The 18,634-nt window shown below is 44.1% G+C and overlaps 2 protein-coding genes across 7 annotated transcripts in view; one reads left to right on the forward strand and one right to left on the reverse strand.

Annotated features, from left to right (window-relative positions):
* The window catches only part of cep170aa (centrosomal protein 170Aa), a 39,983-nt gene extending 27,446 nt beyond the window's left edge, over positions 1–12,537 (forward strand). For 2 of the 6 annotated variants that reach the window (XM_061836663.1, XM_061836658.1), the window contains 12 exons: positions 583–942; positions 1,326–1,615; positions 1,999–2,088; positions 4,012–4,129; positions 5,519–7,051; positions 8,421–8,706; positions 8,803–9,034; positions 10,031–10,201; positions 10,291–10,379; positions 10,463–10,556; positions 10,638–10,689; positions 11,753–12,537. In XM_061836663.1, the coding sequence (XP_061692647.1) occupies positions 583–942; positions 1,326–1,615; positions 1,999–2,088; positions 4,012–4,129; positions 5,519–7,051; positions 8,421–8,706; positions 8,803–9,034; positions 10,031–10,201; positions 10,291–10,379; positions 10,463–10,556; positions 10,638–10,689; positions 11,753–12,030 (3,593 nt within the window). In that variant the 3' untranslated portion in view covers positions 12,031–12,537. The remainder of the gene's footprint in view (positions 1–582; positions 943–1,325; positions 1,616–1,998; positions 2,089–4,011; positions 4,130–5,518; positions 7,052–8,420; positions 8,707–8,802; positions 9,035–10,030; positions 10,202–10,290; positions 10,380–10,462; positions 10,557–10,637; positions 10,690–11,752) is intronic. The other 4 variants (XM_061836662.1, XM_061836659.1, XM_061836660.1 and 1 more) reach the window with 4 other exon arrangements.
* Positions 12,538–17,007: 4,470 nt separating this feature from the next.
* On the reverse strand, positions 17,008–18,632 carry hint1 (histidine triad nucleotide binding protein 1). The gene is made up of 3 exons (XM_061836968.1): positions 18,468–18,632; positions 17,362–17,466; positions 17,008–17,266 (listed from the first exon to the last, which is right to left on the reverse strand). The coding sequence occupies exons 1-3, from the start codon at positions 18,576–18,578 to the stop codon at positions 17,102–17,104; spliced, it is 381 nt and encodes a 126-aa protein (XP_061692952.1). The 5' UTR covers positions 18,579–18,632; the 3' UTR covers positions 17,008–17,101.
* Between the last annotated feature and the right edge of the window lie 2 nt (positions 18,633–18,634).

Here is an 18,634-nt window from a genome sequence, read left to right on the forward strand (position 1 = left end):
TTGTGCATTTTTTTCTAACGGCCGCAAGTATTAATACTTTGAAAACTCTGTGTACCGTCTTTCTTTGAAGATATCACATGTTTCAATGTGGGACTTGCGGCTTTTCCACGGCTGTGACTCATGTATGTACCAAATGGTATTTCCTTTCTAAATGTACTGGGTGAGGCTTATAATCAGGTGCGCTCCGTAGGCCGGAATTTACGGTATTTCTTTTAAGGGTGATTTTGTCAGGTGAGGTTGAAGTACATGAACGGATCTTGGATCCATCGTTTGTGGTTTATTAACTGTATTGGAACGTTTTACGTTGTTGTTGGTTGTCTCGGTCATCTTGGCCACTAGAAGGTGTAAGTTCGTTATTAGCTTCCAATCACAACCAGGAGACGTACAGAAACGTACAGAAATGACGTACTTATGATCCGAGAAAACAGATGCTGTGACATACTGGGAAGTTTGTTTTTGAAAAATGATTGCTCGGAAGTCATGTCTCACTTTTTTAAATATTTGGTACATATATATTGCCTGATTTTTATGTATACTTGTCTTTATAATACTTGCCTGCTCATGTTGAACGCATCTTTCTAGGCAGCAAACATGAAGATGGCACCCAAAGCGACTCCGAGAACGGTCTGGGCCTGCGCTTCGCCAGCCGGCGCCACGCCCTCGAGGAACGTCTAAAAACGGCGCACGCCCACGTGGGATTAGGAGGCGGCGCGGGAGCAGCCGCTGAGAACGGGGCCGGCGGGTCCCGGGCGGGCGGCGGCCGCACGGCCTTCATGATAGAGTTCTACGACGAGGAGAACCCCCGCAAGCGGCGCTCGTATTCGTTTTCCCAGACCGCGCCTCTGCTGAGCGGCGCTGGCGGCGAGGGGCTTTGCCCGCAACCCCCCTCTCAGCCCAAAGTGTTTAGCATCTCCACCTCAGCTACCACCGTCTCAGACTCGGGTAAGTCACGCACTACTACAGACGCGTACCGAAAGGATAATGTCTCCATTTTCCAGTCCCCTCTTGAGCCGCCTCACTCTACTCCACATTTCTCCTCAATTTTTACACCACTTTCAAATTTTGAACAAGAATTATGAGATGACAAAATTACATCATAATTTACGATACCCTCTCCAGATGCTGTTTGCCACTCATCTGAAACTTTGTTAAATATAAGGATGACGTTAGAGCTATCCGTTTGTTTCTGCTTTGAGGCGATGACGTGGCGTCATTGTCGCATCGCTGCTTTTCTGTGCACGATCTCATATTTGATCTCCCAAATCTCTCTCATTTGTCTTACTGCATTCCTCATCGATGCATTGTCTTGCATTTATTCCTTCTAGGTAAAGTACCGGCCCCGATCTCTGCCACGGTGGCTGCCGGCGCCCCCACGGCGGCCCGCGTGCTCCTCAAGCAGCGGTCCGAAGACCCCAGCGTGGGCCGCAGTTCAATCAGCACGGGCCTGGCGACGGGGAGCCCCACCAGCGCCAGCGAGGACACCTCATTCGCGGGGCAAGCGGCCGTGGCGGCCGGCAAAGAGGCGGGGGACGACCGCAGCGATAACGGCACCTACACGATCGAGCTGGAGAATAGAAACCCGGAGGAGGAGGAGGCCAGGCGCATGATTGACAAGGTAGGGAAGCGCTCGATGCCTACGCACGGCGTCACTTTATGTACTCGACGAGTTGCCTGTTCTACATGGTGCACTTACTTTTCAAAGTTCTGTAATTATTGGGCTCGCTGTGTTCCAGTCAAAACAGCAAGTGGTATTATGTAAATTCCCATCATTAGCTGCCACTAATTAGCTACTGCTCTGTTTTGTGATCAGTTGGTTTGATGTCTCCTTGTTGCCATGGCGCCAGCTGCCTCCTAAGTTGCTGGGTTTTTTTTGTTTTTGCACTTCAGTAGTCTTACATAATGACGTTATTAGTCTTTATATGGGATGTTGATTGGTATGCTGACCAAATATGCGATTTGATGGCTTTGCATTGTGGGTTGGGGTGGTCTTTTTTGCAGGTGTTTGGGGTGCAGCAGAACCAGGACTCATCTATATCAGACCCCCAAGGGGAGGAAAGAGGAAAGGAAACAGGAGATACAGGAAAAAAGGTAATAATTGAATGCTTGGTTTTGATTGACATTTGGCAGTAGTATAGAGCTTGTGCACCTACGTCATAAAATCACATGACTTTTGTTTACGTCGCCATATTGCCGGTCAAGCTAAGCATTGCTCAATGTTAAGTCGGTTGGAGACGGTACGCAAATACATCTTGTAGTACGAGGCCCAGGGTCTTGTCCGTTACTGTTAGACATTTAGAAGGCGAATATACACGACAGTACTTGGAAAAATTATAGAAACTCAGCATAGAGGACCCATATTTAATGAAGATATCAATGTTTTCGACACTAAGAAATTGGACTGTTAATTCCTTCCGCTTGTCTTGGACAACTGGATCTACACATGTATCTGGTGAGTAAGTCGTCCAGATTTACACGAAAGAGTTTGAAAGCGTATAAAAGTCTGGACACATACAGATACTTCGTTCCTGGATCTGTTTTCAATCAAGAATAAATCCCACATAGTGACGGTTTTGACGGCTTGTGAACACGGAAGTGTGTTCGTCGATGCGTTAACCTTTGCCGGAATCCATCGATCTTTTCAGCCAGTATTCAATACAAATACCAATATTTAAATAAATGACCCCTGGTTTTACACAAACTCGGATTCATTAACTATGATTGGGGAAAAAAAAATACAGGACAAGCGAGTTGGCTCATTTGCGCCTCCGTACATGGAAGCGTGTTGTGGCCACACGTTAACCTACGGAAACCTCTGCGTGACCGACGGTTTGTTTTCATTTTTTAAATATGCATTGGACTCATTTGAGAACAATGCATATTTAAAAAATAAAATAAAATCTGTCGGGGAGAGGTTGGCCGCAGCACGCTTCCGTGTATGTTGGAGACAACTCCTTGTCGTTTTTTTTTTTAACATGCATTGTTCTCAAATGAGCCAATTTGGCATTATAAATACTTTTTGTTAATTTGAGATTGAGAAGAATAATTCTTACTTGAAGTGAAGTGATCGGTACACAGTTGTGTTTGTTTTCATCCATCCATCCATCCATCCATCACATTTAATTGCCAAAATCCATCCATCTTTTCCGCTCTTTTCAGCTAGTATTCCATAGAATGATCTCTTTGAATATCTGTATCACAAGTATAACATGCATCACAATATCGTCTGTTGTAACAACCAACAGCACAAGTCTCCGGCATTGTGAATATTCTGCTCCGGTTCAACGTCCCCCACACTGTCGAGCAGCTCTTTTTGACCGGCAATATGGCCCCGGCAAATTTATGACATCACGTGCACGAGCTCTATATACTGTATTTTACTATTATTGTTGTGTACAAGTGCAGATTTCGTCTTTTTCTCACTCTAATACCTCACTGCAAACGAAAAGATTGTTTTTAATGCAGATTGTTTTGGTGCAGCTCTTGTAGTCCAGCTCATGACGAGCGTTCTCGAGTTCAAAGAGTCTAGAAATGTGAGTGTCGGTCACACCCACGGCTGGCCGCCTCTCCTTTCCTCCCAGTCCACGGGAGTAGACGGGCCCTCCCTGAGACTGACCCACATCCCACTGAAGACATTTTGCCCTACGGGGGCAGTCGCATTGAAAAAGAAAAGGGGCGCTTTGCAAGGGTATCACCAAATCTATTCTGCTGTTTAGATGATTCGCTCTCTGTTTTTCTTTCTCCAAGGAGAATAATAAGCCATTTCGTAGTTTTCTGTCTAGGACCCCAGAGGTGAAGTTTATTACAATTTGACAAGAGTGAGCGTTGTCTTTGTAGGAACTGGGTTTCGTGTTCCTTTTTACGTTCCCAGACAGGCTTATTGTGAAAGAACCACCACTAGATGTTTACCGATGATCACGCACTACATTATAAATGAACGCTAACGCCATCCACCATCTGCTCTGAAGTATTTATTGCCTCTTTGCATTCTCACTTGAAAATTCCTCTCTTGAGGCTCCTCTGACTGACTCCAGCTGGGTCTCCCAGTGGGCAAGTTTGGCCGCCAACCACACCCGGACCGATCCGGAAGGCTCTGGAGCCGAGACCGCCGTCTTCCAGGACAAAGAAAGAGGTACACGCGCGTGTGCACGGTCACGTCGCGCTACAAGTGAAGGATCTGAGTCACGTGACTTGACTCAGCAGACGTGTGATTTTTCTCTTTATACGCGGAATTCCGTCTTTTTAAATTGTACTGATTAAAAAAAATATATATATATTCTCCGTTTTTCTGCAATATTCCGACTGTAACCCGTGCCAGAATCCACACGGTTCGTATATCTTTTGCAAGCGAGGTGGAAGATTAGATACACGCCTGTTGATTGGTCGAATGTGTTTCTCCTGACCAATAAAACGCTTGTTGTATACAAGGCAGATCATGGGGCCATTTTCAAGACGGTGCTCGAGAGGAAAGACGCCTTTCGAGTGAAAAAAATTGATGGAAATGTCAAAAATAAGTTCCGATGGGATTGGATAGAACGAGAAACCGTCGATGCCGGAAGTTACCACTCTGTTAAGCGACTTCACTCGCAAAATCGATCGACTTGGTAAAGCATTGCGCACGTGGGGTCAGGATGCTATTGATTATGGCTCAAGAGATTTTAAGGTGTGGGCAGTTCATGCGAAATGACAAAAACACGTCAAACAACTGAAAGCAACGAAAACAAACTTTTCCATAGCTGCTTCATTAAGATGTCAACCCAAGCCCAACAACCAACCCCAGTTGCAGACGATGAGAGTTCAGAAGCAATTACTTGGAAAAATGTCTGTATTATATACTGATAACGACACGTGACATTAATAATTGTTGTCCAATTCATACGTTTCAATCATTTACTAAAACAAGAAGTTTTTGAATAAAAATGATATACACACTACGAAAGCACGCTTGCATGCCATGACGCAAATCTGAATTCAATTTAGTAGTTTACTTGAATTTGTAATTTTTTGGAGTAAAGGGATGCACCTAAATAATGAACGATGATATGGTGTACAATTTGGAAACAGAATAGCATTTATTTTTAGATGTACTAGATATTTTGCATTCATAACACAATTTATAAAACTCACACGTTAAAATCGGTGATTATCCTTTGATCATGGTTGCAGCCCTCAGACCCCCTCGGCTCTTTTTCAGTCTTTTTTCATTCAGTCAAATCACATGACTTGACTCAGGTCTGACTCAAGACATTTTCAGGAATCGGGACTAGCTTGGCTAAAAAAAAAAAAAAAAAAGTGTACAAATGACTGCGTGATTTTTAACTTGGCATAATGTGATAAATCTTGCCTGTTTTCGATCGATTGGGGAATTTTTTTTTAAATTCTGTCTGCTTTTTATTCTGCAAATGCAGAGTACCATGTTTTGACCAGTTCTGCCACCAACAATATTTTCTTGTGTTTAAAAAAAAAAAAAAAAAGGTTTTAGTTCCCTTTGAAATGATCAAACTCCATTTAACTCATTTAGGAGGGGATGCCTTGAAGTCCAGTGCGCCCTTCACCCGAGGCGAATCCTCGTCAAGTCTGACCGACCGCAAGCGCAGGACCCTCCCCCCTCTCCCCGTGGACAAACCCGGCGGCGCCAAACCTCAGACGCCACGGCCCGAGATCGGGGAAAAGCAGGATACGGAAGCCCAGGAGAAAGAGAACAAGGGGGACGGGGAATCCCCGCCGCCACCCACGGAGAACGGGGACATGAATGGCAAAAGCAAACCCGGCGCCACCTGCTCGCCGAGCAAGGCCGCCGGGCGGAGCTCCGGCAGCGCTGAGCGCAGGAACAGGTCTGAGAAAAGGAAGGAGGAGGAAGAAGATGGCGGACACAAGTCCGGGAAGCCTCTGGTGCGCCAAGGCAGCTTCACCATCGAGAAGCCCAGTGGCAGCGTCCCCACAGAACTCATCCCACGCATCAACAGAGGTGGCGCCGGAACCCGCGAGCGCAGCGACTCTGTGGGAAGTATGGACACGGCTACGCTCCTGAAGGACACCGAAGCCGTCATGGCCTTCTTAGAGGCCAAACTGAGGGATGAAAACAAACTTGAGCCCAAGCCCGCTAAAACCAGCAGCAGTATCAGCAGTCAGGTCTCGGGCTACAACTGCCGCGCTCGGACCAACTCAGTCTCCCCGGAGTCGGACGTGGACACGGCCAGCACCGCCAGTCACGTGGCCGGCGAGGCCGACGGGAAGGGCGGCGGCGTGCAGAAGCGACGTTCCCTCAGCACTATGCACCGGGAAAAGAGCAACATGAGCGTGGCCTCCAAGTCCGCCGTCTCCGCCGGCACGCGTGACCGATTAGAGAGGAAGCCCAAAAGCAGAACGGCGGAAGCGACGAGTCGGACCGAGGCGCGCCGCTCGGTTCACCCGTCGTCTTCCAGAGCACGCCAACCGTCCCTCGAGCTCACGGACGATGATCAGACTTCCTCCTTCCCGATTTCGGACATCCTCTCATCAGACCAGGAGACTTACTCCGGGTACGGCTTGGATGCCAAACGCGAGAGCAGGTCCGCCAGGAACGCCGTGAGCGGTTCCTCCAAAAGCAGCCGTACCCTCCAGGCCGCTACGTCGTCCTCCTTGAGCAAGCAGGCAGCGCTGCCCAAACCGCGTCCCACTCGAGCCTCTCTCCTGCGCCGAGCCCGACTCGGGGACACCTCCGACACGGATCTGGCCGACGCGGACAGAGTCTCGGTGGCGTCTGAGGTGTCCACCACCAGCTCCACCTCTAAACCGCCGTCCGGTCGGGCGGGATTGTCGCGTCTGGACATGCTGGCGCAGCCACGCCGCAACCGGGTGGGCTCCATCTCGGCACGCAGCGACTCGGAGTGTGTTTCGGCGCGGAGCTCGACGGCGTCGCCGCGCCTTTCGGCCGAGACGGCTTTGCGTCTGGGGTTGCGCTCGTCCACGCCCACCGAGAACAAGCTGACCCCCAGGATGAGGGCCAACAGTGTGTCCAAGCTGAACGAAGCCAGAACCAAGACCGCTACGACCGGCTACTGCTCTCCCACAGGTGAGCAAACGGCACACGCGACAAAAACAGACTGTGCCGGCTGCTTGTCTGCTGCGGTTCACAAATTGTGTTGACAACATTTCTGCTGGTTTTCATGGTCCAGAAGGCTCTCATCCAGAGCCCGGTGGCGCTGATACAGATGAAGAACTTGGTGGTACTGTATTGGCATTGTAGAATCTTCTTAGGAGTGTGTGCGTGCTGGTGCACGTGTGTCGAGACCTGGGTCGGATCCACACAAAAACGCAGCATTTCAGAACACATTGAATAGTAACATGAAAGAAACTGCTGAGGAATACAGTGGTGCCTCGGTTCTCGAACACAAACCGATCCGGAAGGCCGGTTGAAAACCGAAACGTTCGAAAACCGAAGCGCATTTTCCCATTACAATGAATGGAAAATGAAATAATGCAATTCAAGCCTAAAAAAGTTATTTTAAAAGCGTTTTTTTTTTTTTTTTTTAGCTTTTCCTGATAATAAACTGCATAGTAGAAATACATGTATAGTTTAAATACTCTATGTAATAAAATAATTTAAGAAATATATTTATTTTTTGCTTAAAATGTATGCTTTAGTAGTAAAGGACGCTAAGCTGGGAGTGCGTTGCCGTATCTGTAGCGACTTGGCCCCCAGCCTTGTAAACCTTTTTTTCTTAACAAATGTTTTTTGTCTATACTGTATTTAATTTTTTTCTCATATTTATGTTTATTTTTTACCCTTTTGTATTTTTTTAAACTTTTATGTTTTAGTTCAACTTGTCTGGATTAATTTTTTTTACCCATATTTTATCACCAATATTTTCTCTTCTGAAATTTTGCATTCGGCTAATATTTGAGTACTTTTCAATATATTTTTTTGCATTTATAGTGCAATATTTTTTGTTGTTGTCATTTTGCGATGACGTCTCCGTAAACTACATCCACAATAGATAGCGTAGGTGTACCTAATGAAGTGTCCAGATGCCGACCCAGGTCTGGCGTTGCGTTGCAGTGAGTTCTCCCTTAAAGTCCGTCAAGTGAAACCGTGATGAAGTCCCAAATGCTCTCCTCCCCACTTCAGCACGGGAGTAGAACTTGCGATTGGGTTCAGAATGCGACTTCCCCTCGTGGAGGTCCATATTCAAGACGGCCGTGACTGGCCAGTGGCCGCAGAGCGTTGTTGTCGCCTCATCACGGTCCAGGCAGCTTCCTAATACAATTTTTGCTTTTGTTTTTTTAAATTTGATAACTCTTTGCTTCACTGAGCATTCCCTTTTAAAACCCCATTTGATTTTTTTTCCAAAAGGAAAATAATACCGACTGAAGTGGAATTTATTTGTAGGAAGTGTAAACGGCACATTAATGTCTAAAGCGTCTCGTTTCCGCCTTGCCAGTTTCCAGCAGCAACAGGTGGCGACGCCTGCCGCCCGAGTACGCGTCCACCTCGGAGGAAGAGTTCGGCTCGGGCCGCAACGCTCCCAAACACGGAGGGCGACCCCACACGCGGCCGCATCACCTCGTTCCGTCCCGCGCTTCGAGACCCGCCGCGACCCCGGGCTCGGGCTCAGGAACCGTACCGGGCCAAACGCCCGCGGTAGGCGGGGCGGTGCTGAAACACCGCATGAAGGAGCAAGACGAGTACATCAGGGACTGGACGGCGCACAGCGAGGAGATTGCCAGGTATTGATTGTTCCCTTCCATAAATGAAAGACAATTTTATATTAATGCTGCATGTGTGGGATGATGTTCTAAATCACTTTATCTGATGGTGAACAGGTTATTCCCATGTGTGCGCAGGATCAGCCAGGACCTGGCTAAGGACCTGGCCACGTTGGCGCGCGAGATCCACGACGTGGCCGGCAAAATCGACTCGGTCAGCTCGTCCGACACGGCGCCCAGCACCGCCGCCAGCACGGCCGCCACCACGCCGGGCTCGGCCATCGACACCCGCGAAGAGGTAGGCCCGGCTCGGCCCGCGGGACCCGACTTGCGAGACAGCATGAGACAGGTGCCCGATTTGATCCTCTTCCCGCTTTGAATGGCGTGCTGTGCTTCATCCATCCCCAAAAAGCTGCTTTCAACCTTTGCTGCACGTCCTCAGTTCTCACAAATTGGCATTCTGATTGTCACTAACATCCCGAAAAGTAGCAGTTAACAATTATCTCGTGTTATTTTTTGTTGTTGTTGTGAATGTGCAGGGGTGTCAAATTCATTCTTGTCATGGGACAAAATATTGCTACCATTTCCCTCAGAGGGGCAGAATGACAGTGAAACTATTTACGTTTAATACAACAGAAGAAAGCTACATTTTGAAATAAAAAAAATAAATCTCAACATTTTTGTTTTTTAACTATTACCTATGAATTTTAAAATGAATTTACGCTAAAACCATGGTAACTTAAAATCATCACTTTCTTTCGCAAGCCACATAAAACGATGTGGTGTGTCAGATCTGGCACCGGGCCTTGAGTTTGACACCCATTGTCTAATTTTTGTGTATTTCTTCAGATATTTGTACATATATTGTTGTTTTTGACATTTCATAATTTTTTTGTCTAAACTTGTATATTTTTTCTGCATTCTATACATATTTTTTAAATTTGTTTTGTAATGAAGATTTCTCACTAAATGTATTTATTTCATACTTTTTCATCAAAGCAGGTCTGTTTTCTTTTGAATTTTGTGTATTTTTCATTACCATGTTTGTTTTTTTGTGTAATGTAATCATAATAATTTAATATTAGTTGTTTTCCATATGTTGGCCGTGTAATACTATTTGTATTTTTCACCTCTGAATATTTTTCCCTCCCAATTTTTGTGCTTGCGAAATATTTTTTAGCTTTTTTTTTTTTTTTTAACATTTTTACTCTATTTTATTTGTATTTTTCTTTCACCTTTGAGTATTTTTCACTCCTGTTTTTTGTGCTTGTGAAATATTTGGGCATTTCTTTTTTGGTTTTTTTTTAACATAAATGCAACTTTTGTTTGCGGTTGTCCCGCTCAGCTGGTGGATCGCGTGTTTGACGAGAGCCTGAAATTCCGGAAGGTCCCTCCCGTCATCGACGGCGGCAAAACGCCGGAGATCAACGGCAAGCCCGGGGCGGAGCTCCGCCCCCGGGCCCCCGAGGGCCACGAGCCCCGAGCGCTCCGGAGACGCACGTGGAACCGAGAGGAGGTAAGCGTACAAACATACGGCGTCCTGCCGGCCGTCGGGCAGATGCGCACTGAAACGCTGACGCTTTTGTCGCGCTTGTGTCCGTCCAGGCGGTGCTGGACAGCCTCCTGATCCATTCCATTTCTCAGCTCTCCGCCAAGATCCGACATTCTGCTGACAAAACGGCGGGAAAAATCAGGTCTTTACGCCTTGGTTTACGATGGCAATTTTTTGCTATCCTCAAATAAGATCTCGCCCTGATGTTGTGTTGTGGCTCGCCAGGATTTTGTTCAAGGACCAGGACCGCAACTGGGAGGACATCGAGAGGAAATTGAAGTCCGACAGCGACGTGCCGCTCTTGACGTCCTCCAACAAGGTAACGCAAGCGTCCCAAATTCCAGAAATTGTCCACGTCCCACAAATCCGTCAATCGTGTCGCTGCCGTTTGTTTGCCCAGGAGATCTCATCTGTGCTACTTGAGCTCCGGAGAGTGGAGAAGCAGCTTGAAGGTAAAAACAAAAATAAGAAAGAAAAAAAACGACATGCTACTTGCAGCTACCATTTGATGCACTCACTGGACATAACACTATCTAATGCAACATTCTACCAGACCTTCAATAAGATCATTCGAATGTGACTAACAAATGGAAAAGTGGAGACATCCAACATCATTCAATTTGGCTGAGCTCTCAACTGTATAATTGCAAAATATTTATTATATATCATATATATTATATTTTCAGTCTACTGGGATCGACTCTGTGTGTGCTTTTCAATTTTTCTGAATTTTTGTGTATTTTTTTTTTCCAATGTTTGTACTCTTGGTCTAATATTTGTGTAATTTTCCCACCAATAATTATCTAGGTATTTATTTTGGGAAAAAAAAAAAAAAAAACTCAATACTTGGTAGTTTTGTCCAAAATTTTATTTGACTCATATTTTGGTGATTTTTTTTTTCCTTACCTTTTTCTTTGTTTGGATATTTTTCTAATTTTCTTTCTTCTATCATATATATATATATATATATATATATATTCATTCTTTTTAAGATTTTGGTCCAATATTTTGTATTGTAATGTAACAAAAAGACAGTAAAAATACAAAAAGCCTTAAATACACAATTCTGAGGCCCAAAAAAATTGTAACCTTTAGATGAAAATTCAAATTAGAAAAAAATTATGGATGCAAAATTTACAAATCTATTTTAAAAATATATTTTTAATGAATAAATAAGCACTGGCTGTAAAATGTAAAACAAATTCAACAAAAAATGAGGAATTACAAAATATTAAAATGTAAATTTGGCAGGAAAAAAAATCATGAGATACTTTTTTTTTCTACTAATAATTTGATGAAAATATTTAAATACACAATGTTAAAAAAAAAAAAACTTGTAATACTTTGAAAAAGTACAGAGATACTAGAAAAGGAAAAAAAATGGAATTAAAAAATGATCAAATGTCCACGCGAAGGAATTGTTTATGGTGTTATTTGCTTTTGTGTGAGGTGTACCTAATATTGTGCCCCAAGCAGACGCCATCTTACCCTTCCTCGTCTGCGTGTGTGTCCTAGTGATTAATCTGATGCTGGACCCCGACGGGACGCTGGACGGCGTGGCCGCCATCTCCCTCGGCAAGCCTCAGCCCGGCAAAACCCCGCCGGCCCCGTCCGCCGGGCCGGGACCCCAGCGGCTCCCGGCCAACGAGCAGCCGCCGGAGATCCGTCCGGGTTCTGGGGAACCTGGCGGGATTCCGCCCGACGCTTCCGTCGGCCTCGGCTTAACGTCCGTCGGGGGTCTGCCTTTCGCCCGCGTGCGGCCCAGCGGGAAGGAAGCCCTCGTACAGAAGTGAGACGGACGACACAATCTGCGGATCGTTCGCTTTCGTCCGTTCCCACTGGCAATCAAAACATGGAAAGGGGACTTTTGTCGGACTGAATTTGGTTTTAATATCCATAACTGATTGTTTTGACATCATCCAAAAATCTGGCAACGAACATTTTTCGCCACAAGAAAGTCCCCATCACGACCACAAACCCATCAAATGATCCGTCGACCACATTAGAGCGAAGACAAAATATCTTCAACGTTATCGTAATGTGCTCCGTGCCTTCCGTCAGAGACGTTAGCTCAATATTGTAGAATTTTTTTTAAACATTGACAGAAAATGTCCAGTTTGTTGCTCACTATAACTCGGAGGACTCATAAACTACACAGGGTTTTTTTTATGATTGCCAATTTGAAAACGGAAGGAACGAATAATTCAGATTCCCAACGGACGCACGAATGAACACGCGCGTTTGATCGAAATCTCGTCCTGCTCCTGCTGTGCCCCCCCCACCCCCCACACCTTTTTCACTTAGGTCATGCCTTAAACCCCCCCCCCGCTCTCCCCCTCATACATTTCAGACCAACAGAATGCACATTTTGTGACTTTTTTTTTTGCACTTCAGTATTAAAAACAGCTGCAGCCTTAAATGTGACATTCAGGAAACGCTCCCCTTATTGCAAGCGATGCAGTTTTATACGCAGTCCAATTGTTATTAATCTTAACTTTTTTTTTTTTTTTTAACTTGCCCAGCAGTCGACGCTCTCGTAGCACGTGAAGAACCGAGCCTTTTGTCTCCCTGTCTGTAGAGCAGATATACTGTCAAAATAACCACTTACCAAAGTTTCTGACCCAATGCGCATTTCAGCCTCACTGTTCAGTTCTCGCGTTGGTTTGGCCCGTCTGGTGCGGTGCCGTTCGGTTTGTAGCGGCACTCAAATGTCCTGTGATTTGCATTTGGGCTTTTCTATTTCAATTTAATCGGCGGGGTCCGGGTAGGGTATTAACTTGCTCTTTTTTAATATTTGGATACCGATGTTGTTTTGTAGTCACTTAACAGTAATTTGTGTCAAATGAAGCTTTAAGAAGCTGCTGGACGCGTCCGTTCCGCCCGCCTTGCTCCGTCCTTCCCTCCCTCCTAATTTCTGATTGTAACCTGGCTTCATCTTATGTATAAATGTACATTTTTGCAAACAAGGGGCAGGGGCAAAGATCCCTCCCAGCCCCCAGCAGTTTTGTCCCTGTGGATCCACTTTAAGGTCTTAAACCGCTCCCCGAATCCCTGCTCATCTTGCGTAGCCTGATGTTGAGTAGTTGTTGGACAGGCTTTAGGACCCAGAGGTTGACGCTGATGAGATGCTCTGCAGAAATTGAAGTTTAAAAAAAAAAAAAAATTTTTTTTTTGCACATGAGTTTTTATTTTTGTGTGTGTATGTCTCGAGTTTCCACTTTCGAGTCCCCTCTTTATTTTTTAATTTTTTATATATGAAGAAAAACATTTGATGTGACTATTTGGTACCGCTAGGTTTTCATTTGATTTGAATTTCTCGTCTGGTGTTTTTGTTTCTTTGTAAAGAGAAGAAAGCCAGTTTTTATTTATTTTTTTGTTGAGTCATTTGTGGATGTTTTATGTATTTTATATTTGTTCAAACTGCAATTTTAATGTCAATTAAAAAAAAGAGCCATCCACTCTTTAGCGTTACACTTGATGTATTGACTTTGAATTGTTGATCTTAAAAATGTGGGATTTTATTAATTTACTTTTAGGGATGAAACATAATAGTGTACATAAAATGTGGAGCGGGAAATGGAAACTAAACAAACGGATGGAAAAACACATATTAAAAAGAAAAATAAATCTGAACAACTTGGTCCCAAAACAAAATATGACCAAACATGACAAAGGGTGAGGAAAAAGATAATCACTAAAACATACTAGACAATGGAGGAAACCACGACAAAAAAAAAAAAAAAATATTTGCAGACTAATACACAAATATCAGGGATGAGAATGACCAATTTGGGAAAAACACTGACATTTTTTTAAATAAAAGACATGGTGACCTCTTGTTCCTTCTCACAGTGTGAATATAGGGCAATCATGATATTTTGAAAACTTAAAATATGAGTCCGAGCAGCCAAAATAATTTTGCCAAACTTCAGACATAAAAATGTAGACTGAGTGAAATTTATCTCAAATAGGCTACTGCACTTACAAGTTATACTTCATAAATGAGTACACAAGTAATTTGTTTATATATATATATATATATATATATATATATATATATATATATATATGGAAGAGAGAGATCATGAAATATAAAAGTGAGTAATAAAATGCGTGATCTACAGGGCCAGTGCTACAGATAGGCCTAATCGTGTTAACAGTTGTCAGTTATATAATATTTGAGAAATTTACCTTTGTGTTTCCTGGTTTGGATACGCTCCTGGATATTTTTTGCTCCTATCGGAACACACTTTTTGTATGTGTTCGGTTAGACGTGTTGATACCGTTTTCGTTTCTATCTGCACGGTTACACATTTTTCAAGCCATGCCCATCTGAAACAGTTTTTTTTACCCGGTGGTTTTTATCAATTTCCCTGGCACGATCTTCATCTTTTCGCTCCAAGACGTTCGCCATACTGGCAAACGTGAAGACCACTCGATAACATATGCGTACGTATGTCTATAAATTACACTTATGCCGTAATAAACAGAATGCGTCTCTACGAAACGTTATCATCAGATCGAAAATACCGATGAATTACCGCCAAAATGCTGCCGGAAATCGGAATGTTGTCGTTATTCTAAACACCAAATTTACTGCAAACTGATAGCAATGCCGTAAACAGGTAGCAATGCCGTTTTCCGCTATCACAGCTGTGACTAATTTCACGACAAGCGTCTTGATCACAGCCTCGTCCCGCGTCGAGCCGTACCGCCCCCCCCCCCAAAAAAAAAATAATCTCAACGAATCTACACGTTTCACAACAATGACCTTTTCAGTTGAAAAAAAAAAAAACAAATATTAATTCCTGAAATATTTAAAGTATTTGACCTCACCCCTTGCCCCACCCAAAAATATATAAATCAGAAAAATATTCCAAAACTGAGCAAACGAAAGTGGTCAAGGGAGATATCGCAAGTCCTCTTTCGTCTATAACTGCGCAATTAATTAGTAATTTCAACCCTCTATAATCCGCAGAGGGGAAAAAAACTTAAAAATACACTAAAGCATTATATATATATATATATATATATATATATATATATATATGCATGCATACATGATATAGATGAAATATAAAAGATTTCAGTCTCAAAAAAGGGGAAAAAAAAAGGGTGTACCCTGCCTCCTGGCTGACAGCTGGGATTGGCTCCTGCACTTCTGCAAACCTTGTGAGGATAAGCGGCTCAGAAGATAGATGGCTGGGTAGACAAATCCACGTGCGCTAAATGAGAGAATCGAAAAGACAAATGGTGAATGGAAATGTGAAATGGTAGTAAGGCCAACCGTCTGAAACTGTCAGATTAAAACAGAATATATGTGCGTGAATGACAAAAGTGGAGGGGGAAGAGTGAGGCTACAGGGAGAAGAGATAGCGAGGGTGGACGACTTCAAATACTTGGGGTCAACAATACAGAGCAATGGAGAGTGTGGTCAGGAAGTGAAGAAACGGGTCCAAGCAGGTTGGAACAGCTGGCGAAAGGTGTCTGGTGTGTTATGTGACAGAAGAGTCTCCGCTAGGATGAAGGGCAAAGTTTACAAAACAGTGGTGAGGGCGGCCATGATGTACGGATTAGAGACGGTGGCACTGAAGAAACAACAGGAAGCTGAACTGGAGGTGGCAGAAATGAAGATGTTGAGGTTCTCGCTCGGAGTGACCAGGTTGGATAGGATTAGAAATGAGCTCATTAGAGGGACAGCCAAAGCTGGATGTTTTGGAGACAAGATTCGAGAGAGCAGACTTCGATGGTTTGGACATGTTCAGAGGCGAGAGAGTGAGTATATTGGTAGAAGGATGCTGAGGATGGAGCTCCCAGGCAAAAGGGCGAGAGGAAGACCAAAGAGAAGGTTTATGGATGTGGTGAGGGAAGACATGAGGGCAGTTGGGGTTAGAGAGGAAGATGCAGGAGATAGGCGAAGATGGCAAAAGATGACACGCTGTGGCGACCCCTAACGGGACAAGCTGAAAGGAAAAGAAGAAAGTCTGAAACTGTCAGATCAAGCGCACCCCTCATGCCAGTTGAATGTTGCAAACTGCTGCCCTCTGCTGGCAATTCGGGAGCAGCAATCTTAAGCAGGAAAAGGCATCAACTTGCTTACGAAGTGAGAAAAAAAACAACAACTTTATGTCAACAAAATTAACCCTTGGATGAAATCACAATGCTGTTATTAATACAGTTTGGAAACGGGCACATACATCTCAAGGATTACGTTAGTGTATTTGTCAACACGACAAGTGGTGAACCCACTTAGAACCAAGACCACCGTAATTTCCGGCCTCCAAGCGCGACTTTTTTTCCACGTTTTCAACCCTGCGCTTTATACGGTGATGAGGCTAATTTGTGTATTTTTTCCAACGGCCGCAAGAGGGCACTCGAAGGGAAAAGGTAAGAATGAGACCGGTGGAATATATGTGCCGAGGAAGTGACTTTTACCGGCCATAATAGTGCTGCAGTAGCATTAGCGCTGTGCTAGCATATTGCTGCTGTGTTATGCTGGTATGTCTCAGTGCTATTTTATTTGGCCGGCCCTGTTTGCATTAGCGCTGGCACTGCGCTAGCATTAGCACTAGCGTTAAACTCTTTCTATGCAGCGTCTTTCTTTGTAAATATCTCGTGTTTCAATGTGGGCACTTGCAGTTTTTACACAGCTGCGGCGTTTGTATGTACCAAATGGTATTTCCTTTACAAATGTACTCGGAGAGGCTTGGAACCAGGTGCGCTCAGTAGGCCGGGAATTACGGTATTTGAAATAAAAGAAACAACACAACTTGTGAGAGGGTCACATTTTATTACCACCGTTTGAACATCCACATTTAGCTCGACTTCACCCACAGGAAAGAAGACACGGCGCCGCGGCAGAGGTCAGCCGGGGGGCCACTTCATGCCGCGGCCCCCCAGGACGTGAACGTGGATGTGGTAGACCGACTGGCCGCCGTCGGGTCCGTCGTTGATGACGATCCTGTAGCCTTTGGCCAGGCCCGCCTGCTGGGCGCACTTCTTGGCCACGATCAGCAGGTGCCCCAGCAGCTGCCGGGGGGAGAGAAAAATCCAGGCGGTCAAGCGACAAGACAGGAAGCGTCACCGTTCGCCTCGCGTGGCGTATAGAAGACGCCCGTCCTCACTGCGGCATCGGCGTCCTCCGCTTTGGACAGTTGGAGGATTGGCTTCTTGGGGACCACCAGGATATGAGTTGGCGCTTGGGGGGAAACATCAGGGAAGGCGACGCACTGCGCCGCAAGAGACAGTGCATGTATGCAGCATATGTGTAAAAATAATTCACAATGCTCAAATCATGCAAAAAAAAAACATTTCCTGAATACCAAATCATTCGATAAAAATACCATTTCTAATGTTCAAATACATAAAACACAAACGTGACTTACAAACTACTAACATAAGTTGAAAACAATACAAAATATTGGACAAAAATTGTGGGAAAATACAGAAATGTTTGAAAGAAATAGAAAAACAGGAAAAAAAAAAATCCAATATATTTAATATAATTAACACAAATATAAATTAGCAGTAATTCACAACTTAGAACTTCTTCCTCATTTCCTTGTCCCGAAAATGAAATTAAGTCTAAAAAAATGCCAAATATGTTTGAAAGTATTGCACAGAAAATTCACACATATAAAAAAAAATAAGTTTATGAAGATATATATTTTAGGATACATATACAAAAATTTGATTTTTTTAAAATATGTTAATTACTCAAAAATTGGAAACTACAAAACTACGGTACAAAAAAAATGTAGATGAAAGGGATGAAACAGTTCTAAGTCTATTTAAAAAATATTCAAAATCATACAATACATAAATTAATAAACGAAAACTACATTTTTGTCATACCTGTAATAAAGGGAAAAAAAGGTTAAAATAGAAGCTACACCTAAAAAAATAATACTAAACTGTATATAACTGCCTTTGATCGTCAAATTATAATAATCATAATAATGCATAGAATTTGTAGCGCTTTTCAGGGAGGGCAATCAAAAACGTGTAAGAGTGTGAGTATGAAGAAAAAGGATAAGCAGTATGTCTTGGGGTCATAAAAACTGACGTATATAATTTAGTTTCGCTATAACAAAAAAATTGTCACATGCGTCGGTGCTTGGAGACCTGCACGACTAGCACCAAGCTAACATTAGCATTCACTTAGCCTTGATCTTTTGTACGGTGTAAAGTCACGTGAGAGCACGTTCAAGCACACTAAATGACTTTCTACCTCATCGTCCTCGTAGATGAGATTTGCAGGGACTTCTTTGCGTACGATTTTGCCAAATATTGTGTCTCCACCAGGTTGGGCAACCTGCGCTCTTGCAGTTTCGTCAGCCATGTTGGCGCAGACACCAACTCGTCACTCGGCGACGTCACTTCTCAGTGGCGCACGCC

Source organism: Syngnathoides biaculeatus, chromosome 12 (assembly GCF_019802595.1).
Source record: "Syngnathoides biaculeatus isolate LvHL_M chromosome 12, ASM1980259v1, whole genome shotgun sequence".
NCBI classification, from domain to species: domain Eukaryota; kingdom Metazoa; phylum Chordata; class Actinopteri; order Syngnathiformes; family Syngnathidae; genus Syngnathoides; species Syngnathoides biaculeatus.